Here is an 11,488-nt window from a genome sequence, read left to right on the forward strand (position 1 = left end):
CAACATAATCTTTCTGTAGCTTCTGTTGTTAATCCTCTTGCTTTTTGAGAGTATTGTTTTTTGTTTTTCTGGCTATGCCTTCTTAGATTGTGGTCAATCCTGACCATAGAGGTCTGAGTGGCATTTGTGTATTTTCAGACAGTGTAAGTGAAGGTGGGACGATTAACCAATGTCTCCAATTTGAATAAATTAAGTAAGGTGTTGAAGAGGGGGAAAATAGTAGAGTAGTAGTACTTTCTTTCCATTACAAATTATGTATAGTCAAAGAGTTCAGCCTCCACAATCTCTGAAATGGTGATTTTTTTTTAAAGTTTGTGTATTGCTTTTGCAGAACAGAAAGTTCATCATTTTGTAAAGTAACTTGATTCACTTATTTACTTAGTCTTTAGTATGGGGAAAAACCTGTATTTTAAATTTGCAGGGTTTTTGTTTTTATTTCTTGAACGTCAGGAGGAGTGGTTATGTCCTGTAATGCTATGCTTAAGTAAAATTACACATTCAGGGCATCTAAACTGGCATGCCAAATTATAGGACATTTTAATTATTATGTCGATGTGACAGATTCAATTATTCTTGAACTCTTTTGAGAAAAGCTGCCCTTAGTAGTGATTCACAGTAGTAAACAAAAGATTAGCAGGAAAATGCCCTTTATGAGATTTAATAAATGTTTCCGATTAAATACCTCGGGTCAGAATTAACTGCAATATCTAGATATGAAAAAAACAAACCTGTGTCCTGCTTAGAGATTTAGTGTGTTCTCTTCAGATGAATTTATTATAAACACAGCCTAAATGAAGAACTAAGTGCCACTTAACATCAGAACTCTTTTCCTAGGTATGACACTTGAGCCAATTGTCTTGGACTCTTTCTTCTCTCTGAAACCATTTACCAAAGCCACTAATAAGTTGAAGTGCAGAGTGAAAGAGTCCCTCCCTCCACCTTTCCATTTCCAGTGGACATATTAATGAGCTATAAAACAGCTAAAAAGCAGGCAGCTAGAGGGAGAGAGGAAGAAGCAAGGCAAGGTAATTGTGACAGCAGATCCTCAACAGTGGGTCCCCCTTGCCCTTGGTATATTGCAATCATTGGACTTTGGAGCTCAGTTTCTTAATTGCTTCTTTAGTCTTATCCAAAGAGAAAATTGGATTTCTAGAGATTTCCCGTATGCAGAGCAATTAGGCTAAAGCTGCTTAGGTAGCAGCTCTTTTGGCCAGTTTTTCTCCCTCCCAAGATTATAAATGATGGGCAGAGGCAATTTTGGGGCACACCTTTAACTCCATAGCTGATGGATTTTGTTCCTCTAACCAGCCCACCTAGTCTAGGTGCCTAAAGAAATTCTAGAAGCATTTGCTTCTTTTCAAACTGTTCAGATGATTTCCGACAATCCATTTGCTGTCGGGTCATTATCATTTTGGTTTTTGTCTGATATTACCCTAGATGAGTCAAGTTTTCTTCAATTAGGAAATTTCAGAGGTTAGATCTAAATTATAAACATACATGAAAATACATACAGAACTATATGAAGCTATACACAAACAAATGGACCCAAGTATGCTATTCTGAGGGAAAGAGTCTAATAGTATAATGCCTATGAACATCTAACTGACAGTCTAACAAAATAATTTCAGAAAGCAGGGATGTGTACTAGAAGGGAGACTGAAGAGGAGGGACTGTTGATGAATGGAGAGAGGAAGAGTGGGCTAATGTAGTCATAATATTCAATGTGCACATATGAAAATGAAACAAAATGACTTGAGGAGGGATGTGGGAGAATGATGGAAGAGGTAACACCAATCAAGATGCATTCTACTCCTAAACTGACATGGTGAATTGAAACCCCTGTGTACGACTATGTAATTAAAAATAAATAAGTAAAATAACATCTTGGTCAAAGAACTCATATATGGCATGCCATTCCAAAGTAAAAACAGGGAGGAATAAAAAAACACAGCAATAAAAAAAAAAGAACTTTTCCAACTCTGGATCTATGTGTTAATACCTCTGAAAGCTCAGTCTGAGAGTTTTAAAAGCACCAACTAATAATAACAACTCCCAAATGCCATTGGCAGAACATAAAATGCCACAGGACTGTTGAGCACCCCTAATCATAGTCTAGAACTTTCGTTTTCTTCCTTTCCTATAACATTATAATAATAAAAGGTCAGGTTAGGCCTTTGTTTGCTTCAGAAAACAGGGTCATCAAACCATTTAAACACCCTCCAGGCCTACCACCCAAATAGACTCTCTATATCCTCCCTCTCCTGATCCTTTCCGAAATATTGTCTGAGTGATAATATGTTGCTCCAAAACATTGTGTTTCAATGAGCTTCTTTCTGCTGATTACCAGGTTTTGGATTCAGGAAGACTGAAAGAATATGATGAGCCATATATTTTGCTGCAAAATACAGACAGCTTCTTTTACAAGATGGTACAGCAGCTGGGGAAAGGAGAAGCCGCGGCCCTGACTGAGATAGCAAAACAGGTGAGCGTGCCCAGGAGCTGTAATTAAAGTGTGTCTCACCAGTTCCCTCCTCACAATTTGGCACTGTGGGTCTGCTAACGAGCACTATGTGCCCTTTTCAATTATAAGCCTCCAGAGACAAAGCTTCAACACGTTCAGGGTTGAAGTCAGGTCTGTGAGGACTGGGCGGGTGGGGGAGGGGAGAACACTGGCACGTGCAAGCAGTGTGCCTAAAACCGAGAGAGGCTACACGGGGCTTTCCGCCCCTCTAAGATTCTGTGGCTTCAGATTCTCATGGAGCGCATAGGACATTCTGCAGACCTGTTGCATTTTGTTCTTACTGGCAGCGTTCAGAATGTTTGAGATGCAAATGCTGTCACAGCACATCCAGAAAATTGTCCTGTGTCTTCTAGCAAGATCTCTTGAGGGACACATTTGTTACCTTTGGTTTTGGCTGTAGCAATTTGTAAAGAAAACTCTATAGACTGTTGCTGTCTCCCCATGCTACTACCCATTGATACTTTGCCGTTTAGGATGAGGTCCAATGATAGATTTTGTCATCCTCTTACCTTCTAGAAGGTAATACCGTTGAGCACTGTTATTCTAATGATGAAAAAACGAATGCCCTGAGAAGTAAAGTGGCCCACGGTTATTCCAGTTCACAGCAGGGGCAGAATTAGCTTTTCTTCCAGATCAGCATTTTTCATTCCAGAACATATGTCAGAACATATGTCATATGACATATGACATATACGAGAACATATGTCAGAGTCTCCTGAGGTTCTTTCATCTAGCTCAGCACTATCAATGGCAACTTGCATTTGGAGAGTTCTGTAGACTTGATTTTTGCATAGTTTACGTAGTCCTTGCATGCGTGTTTTCCCTTGATCCTCACACAGTTCTCTCTTTATCCCACTTGATTGATGAGGGTTCTCAGGAGGGCATACAGAGGGACAGGGGCAGGGCCAGGGCTGAGTGAGGCCGATGCCCGACGCTAGCTCTTCTGTGGAGTTAGGAAACATTGGCCCTAGTTTGTATTGTCTCCAAGTTGGGGCCAGTTCTCTCGTCCTCACCATGGCTGAACTTTCCTCTAGACTTCAGGCCTGCCGAATCATTGGTATATAGATCACCCGTGCAGAAAGACAGGGAAATACCGATCTTGATTCCCACCCAAGTTGGAGATCTTCTTGACATTCTTTCTGCATGCACGTGGCCCTCTTAGAAGAACAAGCTGTCAAATTGTCAGCCTTTCTTACACGTCCCAGATCAAATATCCACGCATCATTCAGAACTGTTGCACTGTGCGGATTAGTCTTAAGTCAACAGGCTTTTCACTCTCGTAGATCAGAATTCACTTGTTTGAAAAGAAAAACCAACATCTGGGGAGAGGTACTTCCAAGTCACGTATTCTTGACCACGTAGTTGCTGTTCTGAAAAGGTCAGAGCAGGTGAGCTGAATCACTCGTAGGCCGACCTTCTGCCATCATCCTTGGAGAAGTAGGGAGAGTACTTTTTCAATGCATACAACACGCGGGGGGTGGGGGCGGTGCGGGGGTATATGTTCCTCTGCTGGGCTGACATGAGCCTACACAGAAATGAATATCCTTGCAGTTCTGGAAGCTTGAAGTTCACAATCAAGGACTGGCTTCCTCTGACGCCTCTTTCCTGGGTTTGTGGTCTCCATGTGTTTACATGGTCATCTGAATAGTGTGCCTTGAGCTGCTCTGTGTCAGCCATGTTGGTCCAGGATCATTTTAACTTAGTCGTGTCTTCAAGGACTCTGTCACACTCTGAAGTATTGACAGCTAGGACCTGAACGTGTGGTTTGGGGAGGAGGGGGTCCCACCCACACAATGCAGCACTGACCTAACAAGATGAATGTCCATTTTCCTTCCCTGGTGACCAGTTCTCATGGAGATTTGCATTCTTCCGTTGTTCCTGTAATAGAGGTGCCATTCTCGAAATCACTATATACAAAAGTTAGGAAATCTTCGCATCCTGGTTTCTAGGTGCTTGGACCTGATTGGCTAGGTAAAGAAGCACTTAGCAGGCCGTGGTCATCAAACGTCCTGCAGGGGCTCATCTTTCAAGATGGCAGGGGTTGCCACCCTTGCAGGAATGTAAAGCATTGGTGACAGAAGTTTGAAATGATTTCAAAAGGCTAGAGACTCAACCCTTACTTCCTGATAGTGACAAAAGAAGGATCCAGAGCTCTTCTAAGTAGCTGTAAATGGTCTAATTAAAAACTATGCTGGGGTCTGCGCGGGAAGGCTTATGCCTGTCTAGCTACTCAGGAGGCTGAGATTTGAGGAGACCTTTAGCTACAATTAACCCCCAAAAGTCAGAAGTGGAGGTATGAAACAAGTGGTAGAGTGCTAACCTTGAGCAAAAAAGCTCAAGGCTTGTGCCTAATGCCCAGGCCCTGAGTTCAAGCCCCAAGACCAGCATTTAAAAACAAAAACAAAAGAACTCTGTTCTGAGGCTGTATCAGTAGCTCACCCTTACAATCTTAAGAAGGCTAAGGCCTGGTTTGTAGCCAATCTGGGACAGGAAAGTCCGTGACACACTTAACATCAACCAGCCAGCAAAAAGTCCAAAGTGGAAGTGTAACACCAAGCAAGAATGTGAAGTACTATATTGACACAAAAACAAACAAAAAGCTATTCTTAATCAGCTTGATTTGTGCTGGTACGATTTGTTTAAGTTGTATTATTTTTAACTTATAAATAAAAAGCAAGTTACTCTTCTACTCCATGTATACATACCTTCCCTCTGGATGGAATCTTGTTACCATCTCACATAGTATATGCATAAACAAGAGTGTGCACATATACAGCCTTTCTCATTTGTAAGCACAGATGAAATTGTTCCTGACTGTTAACTCTTTGGGCAGCAAGTGTACCAATAATGCACAGTTATTTCATTCTTTTTAATAGCTACCTAATATTTATACTTTCTCTAGTCTGCTTGCTATTTTCCTCTCTATGTAAGTTAGCTCTTAAGTTTTCACCCTCCAAAGAATAAGCTCTTGGGTTTATTTACTAATTCCTTTGTTCATGTCTTACAACTATTCAGTGTCTGTTCTTTATTGAGTCTTTACTGTTGTATTTTATTGTTTGTTCTTCAATGCATTTGATTGCATTCTTTCTTCCTTATTAACATAAAAAAATTAAGGCTTTGAATGTTCATCTGAATGCTGCTTTAGCTATGTGGATTTCAATGGGTAATTCCATCAAAGCTCCTATTTTACATCCTACGGTTAGGGCTTTGACTTCTTTTTGGCCCATAAATTATATAAGAAGGAGATTTTCAAAACTAATTGATGATAGGAGTTCGTTGGTTGTTGTTGTTGTTGATATTATTTCCTATTTTATTGTTCAGTTTTACTGTCATTGTGTGTTTATCAGAAAATACTTTCCGTACCCTTTCTACCCATTTGGAATTACTCATTCTTTCTTGTGTCCTAGTATAAAGGCAGTCTTTGTCTTCTTTGGGCATTGAAAAGGCCCAATCATGTCTGGGTAAAGTATATAGCTTCACAACTTTTCATTAGCTCTTTTTGTTAATGACATTACATAGGTCTTCTGAACTATTCCTTATGTACATTGGCGCAGTTGGTATGGCTTACATGTCAAGAGTAAAGTAGTCTATAATATAGTCCTGTCCTTTTTGCTTTGGAATTTTTGGTGTTCTTTTCAGCCCACAAATACTCATGACTTAGGCTTTCACTATGAATTTTGTTCTACCATTCAAAAGAACCTTTGTGGGCCTGGGTCTAAACTGGCTCAAAAACTGAGACCCCCCCCCCCCCCAACTCCACTTTACTTTGCTTCTCTCAGAGGTCTTTTATTGTCTTAATATCTCATGTCGCGTCTTCTCAGTATGGAACAGACTTGGGTTTAAAGGTCATTAGTTGTTTTTTTGCTGGCTAACTGGAAGTAAGAGTCTCACAGACTTTCCTGCCTATGCTGACTTTGAACTGAGATCCTCAGATCTCAGCCTCCTGAATAACTAGATCCCAGGTGTGAGCCAGTGATGCCTGGCTTGATAACCCTTTTTGACATATGAAAAAACTGAGGCAGTTGAATCTAAACAATATCGAAAAATTACCAGTTATTAAGTATTGGTACTCTGCCTCCAGTATTCTTGTAGCCATGCCTTTCTGCCTACGAGGTGACCATATTCACTCAAGTAACATCATCTCAACTGGGATTCTGGGGTTCTGTAAAAGTAAATCAAAAGATCCCCCCAAGGGGCTCCTGGATGTTTTGTTTTTCTCTTTTCAGCTGAGTAATGCTGCTACTTTGCATGTACTTATGCAGCCCTCGTAAACACCCAACACTTAACTCAGTCTGTTTTCAACCTGTAGTTTGTAGCCATTAATTAGTTCCAGTGAGGTAAGTCAGTGTTATCTCTATTCACAGATGGGGCAGCCAGTGTGGAGAGGGAGAGTAGTGTTTTCTAGGATCAGCACTAAGTCCAGGATTGAGAACTGAGACTGGGCGCCTCCATCCTGGGCTTAGCTTGAGACACAGGACCCGGCCAGAGAGCAATAGCAGTCTGACTCCTTTCATCATCTGCTCCGTAAAGAAGAGGCTGTGTCTTACCTGTGCTGTTATCTCGAATGTATTATAGAACATGATAAGAGATGTGATAAAAAGAAAGGTCATATCGAGGACTTTATACATAGGAACTTGTTTCCAGCAAAACATTGCAGACTTGACAGCTAACACCATTTAAATTAAGAATTATTAATAATAATATTTTTCTTATAAATATTACATTAAATGGGTCATGGAGAAGAAGCCAAACTCTTTGGGGGGAAGATTCTCAAGCAATAGAAAGTGAATTCTATTTCTTTTGGCCCTTTGGGCTGCTTTTAGTTCCAACAAGGAATAGCTTTTTGGCATGCATAAATATAGAACCATGCAAAATAGGGCTACCTGCCTTAAAATAAAAAGTGTGAGGGGGAGGTGATAAGAAATACACACACACACACACACACACACACACACACACAGAGATTTTTTTCATTATAATGGAAATGTCTCAACTTTGATCCAGTTGAGAATTTCTTCTTTTTCTTCTCAAGTGGTATTCTCATAATTTGAATTTTCTTTGTAGTGAAATTTTTAGAGTAACAAGTATGCAAGCAACAAAAGAAAGAAATTATGAGTACCATGTAGGTAGGTGCCTCAATGCCCTTCTCTTTTGATTGTAAAGTCCAGTGATAACTTTGTTTATAACACCCACAAATATATTTGGAGCTGGATTTTTATGAAGTGCATCCAGAATTGTGTGTCTGAGAGACCCAGCTCATGACATGTGTCAGCTGCAGAGACATGAAATATTTTCTGTTTTAAAGACTCAAACAAAACTTTTTACATTCTTCTTTGGTGGAAAAAAAAAATCACATCTGAAGTCCCTTTTTTCATCCAAACACATTTGGAGATAAGAGCTCACAAGTCTTGACATTATTTCATTTTGTTATGCGCATCTGTCAAGGAACCAAGATAGGATACAGCTACTAAAAACCAACGATTGTGGAACAGAGAAACTTGACAGCATTTCATTTCCTTTATGTTCTGATTATACATTTATCAGGAAACCTGTATCTCTCCTAGTTCTGCTAGAAATTGGTAGAATTCAGGAACTCAAAGAACCGACCTATTATTTGGTATCATCTTACATTTTTAGAGAAGTTGCTTGGTTGGGTCATTGTTAAAGCTTTTGCTTCTCTGTTCATTATTATGGCCCACTATCCACAGATCACATTTTCTATGGGCCTTGTGACTGCTTTGCCGCACAAATTAAACACCGGGATATTTCATACATAGAGGCCAGCATTTCAATGGTTGTCAATCAAGGGTGTATAAAATATAGGGATTACAACCTGATATTAACATCCAAATCTATTGTGCTCATTTTTATGTGTGAAAATGAGAAACCCTCATGCCAATGCTAGCTTTCCCAGCTTCTTTGTCACTCTGTTTTTAATTTATCTCTGGGTTTTGAGTCAGTAAAATGGCCTTGCTTATCAATTTAATGGAGTGATAAAACTTATCAGTGAATCAGTGATCAGAGCTAAAGTGGATCTACAGGTTGTTGGGCCGCAGCCCAGCCCAGCCAAGGGGTTTCTTGGGGATAATTCCTCTCTATGATATATCCATCCCTGTGTTTTGAGGGGCTTGTGTTTTGTTGTCATTTGTTTTGTTTTTTTTTGTGCCACTACTGAGGTTTGAACTCAGGGCCTGGGTTGCTGTCCCTTAGTTTTTTTGCTCAAGGTTAGCCCTCTATTGCTTCCCTCATAGCTTTACTTGTGGCTTTTTGGTGATTAATTGGAGATAAGATTCTCCCAGTTTTCTGCCCAGGTTTGGCTTCAAACCAAGATCCTCAGATCTCGGCCTCCTTGAGTAGCCAGAGTAATAAGTGGGAGCTACTAGTGCCTGGCTCATTTGGGTTTTAATTACATCTCCAGATGGGGTACAGTTTCCTTCACATGAAGAAGTGAGCATTGAAATGCATTGTGTTAGAGGACTTGCATACCTTTTAACATGCCCTCTTTATCTCTTTCTTTCTAAACAGGTATATTTCAAACGAAATTACCCAGATATCACTCACACTGGCTCTGTGGTTATGAACACCTCCAATGGACAGCCCTCCACCTTAACTATTTTTGAGACTGCACTGTGATTCAACAAGATGTTAAGTCTGGTTTGAAGTCATTTGGGTACCACCGGAACTACATTGTACTTTTCTTTTTTAACTCTAGCAACAAATATTTACACATCCAAGATGGTTTGTTTGCATTTTTCTCCAACTTCATCCATTGATTTCAAATTCTAACAAAATGGTCTGTTATTTTTACCTGAAGGTTATACTTACTCTTTATAAGAAAAAAAAATCCAAATCAGAGTGGCAGGCCACCAGCAAAAGGTGTCTGCCATCTTTTGTGCCTTAACAGACTTGAGAACCAAAGCCCATTGACTTTGTAAGGAATAATAGCACAAAGTTGACGTGAGTGGGCTCCTCTCATTGTCCAGAGCAGAACATATTTGTTTTTCAGGGATTCTGTTTACTTGAAGACTGTGTGAAGTTGCCACTTTGTCTTACCACTGTCTACAACCAAGATCCATGACTTCCCCCAAAGCTTCTGGTGAAAACAGTCCGAGAAATATATATATTCCTTAGTTTATGTGACATAGTGGAGAGAATCTTACCCCTCCCCTCAAAAAAAAAAAAAAAGATATATGGCTAAAGTATAGAAGGACAATATTTCATTAGATGTTCTCTGATAGGTGGCCCGGTAGAGATGGCCACACAGGTTTGAGCATCCTGGCCTTGTAGTTTTTTCTGACTTGGATGTGAACCTGTATTGCTGCATGGTGATATTTTTTTTTTTTAAAAATAAAGAAAGAAAAGAAAAGCCAAACCTCTAATTGCAACTCCTAAAATATGCGGTATTATTCTTATTTGGATTTTTGGTTTACAGAAAGTAAGCCTTCTGTTGACTCTAAGCCTTGGGGTTTAGCCTTTCTTGACACCTTTCAACCATTGCGTGCATAGGCTCTCCCTGCTTGGTGAGAAAACCTGAAAACCATGCAGATGTTGGTGGTAATTACGCAGTGCGCCCTCAGGTTCCATCCGGAGCTTCATTTTCATGAGCCTGTCCAGATGAGTTTGCTTCTGACCACTAATAGCCGTTTTCTTTAGGCCCATTGGATTAGTGAATCAACAAACCACAGTACTTCCTAGGCTGTGTTTCATTTGAACTGCAGGTTGTTAATGTTACATTGACGGTGGTGGCAGTGGTATATTGAGTTGATGTTACTAAAGAGATTCTCAAGACCTCTTAGAATAAGGTGTAACCACCCACATTGAATCTATTAATATGTAAATGTGTACACAAATATAAATGCCTATACCAAACAGGTGTTTAGACTCATTCACAGAGAAAAACATGTTTTTGGAGAATGAAGCACACACACAAAAAAGCATACATCAGAAACCACCAAATTGCACTGAGTGTCTTGGTTGTTTGACTTGTTGTATCCAGAAAAATCTGTGATTAATGTTTAGTCCAAATAAATCACGCACACAAAGTTGTTTATTCATAGTTACAGTTTGTATTTCAGGACACTGAAATGGCAACAATGATGATATGGTCTGTTTAAATATGAGAGATGTCTTAAATGTATATATGTTTATTTGGATTTTACAAGTTGAAAGATAGTCTTATAAGTGTGTTTCTGTTCCATTTCTGTTTTAGTGTCATCATAGGATTTTTTAATGAAACAAAATTCAGTTGAAATAAATGACTATTTTCATCTCCATTCAGAGCTCTGTAGTTTTATTTTTAGAGGTTCTTCACTTAGGTCCTTGCTCATGAAAGTCACTGAGTTTTCCAGGGATTAAAGTAAATCACTAAGTAAATAAACTGATTAATTAGTAAACCCCATTATTAACTGGATGTCTTAACTGCTTAGGTGCACCAAATATTCCAAGCAGATGAGTGAGTTCCAGACAGACAAGCAGTTGCTGATGAAGAGATCTAGTTGCTCTCTTTCCTAGAAAACAGAATATTAGCTTAGTTTATGCTCTGGACTTTGAAAAGTATTAAATGGTTGTGGTCTTTGCTTTTTTTTTAAGGTGACTTGGTCTGAAATTTATTGCTGTTACATCTACAACAGTATAGGCTCATGGTTCTTAAAAGTGTGGCTCTAGGGTGAGCAAGATCACCTGGGAACTTAGTAAAAATACAAACTCTTGTGGGTGCCAGTGGCTCACACTTGTAATCCTAGCTCCTCAGGAGGCTGAGATCTGAGGATTGTGCTTCAAAGCCAGCCTGGGCAGGAAAGTGTGTGAGACTCTTGTCTCCAGTTAACCACCAAAAAGCTGGAAGTGGGGCTGTGTCTCAAGTGGTAGAGCGCTAGCCTTGAGCAAAAAAAAAGAAAGAAAGAAAGAAAGAAAAGAAAGCTCAAGGACAGCGCCTACGCCCTGCGTTACAAGACCAAGGGCTGGCGCACA

General features: G+C 39.8%; 1 protein-coding gene across 1 annotated transcript in view; it reads left to right on the forward strand.

Moving 5' to 3' along the window:
• The window catches only part of Abcc4 (ATP binding cassette subfamily C member 4), a 203,452-nt gene extending 193,597 nt beyond the window's left edge, over window positions 1-9,855 (forward strand). The window contains exons 30-31 of the mRNA XM_048341177.1: window positions 2,348-2,482; window positions 9,047-9,855. Of these exons, the coding sequence (XP_048197134.1) occupies window positions 2,348-2,482; window positions 9,047-9,154 (243 nt within the window). The 3' untranslated portion in view covers window positions 9,155-9,855. The remainder of the gene's footprint in view (window positions 1-2,347; window positions 2,483-9,046) is intronic.
• Window positions 9,856-11,488: the final 1,633 nt, after the last annotated feature.

The sequence above is a fragment of the Perognathus longimembris genome, chromosome 3, assembly GCF_023159225.1.
Source record: "Perognathus longimembris pacificus isolate PPM17 chromosome 3, ASM2315922v1, whole genome shotgun sequence".
Classification (NCBI taxonomy): Eukaryota; Metazoa; Chordata; class Mammalia; order Rodentia; family Heteromyidae; genus Perognathus; species Perognathus longimembris.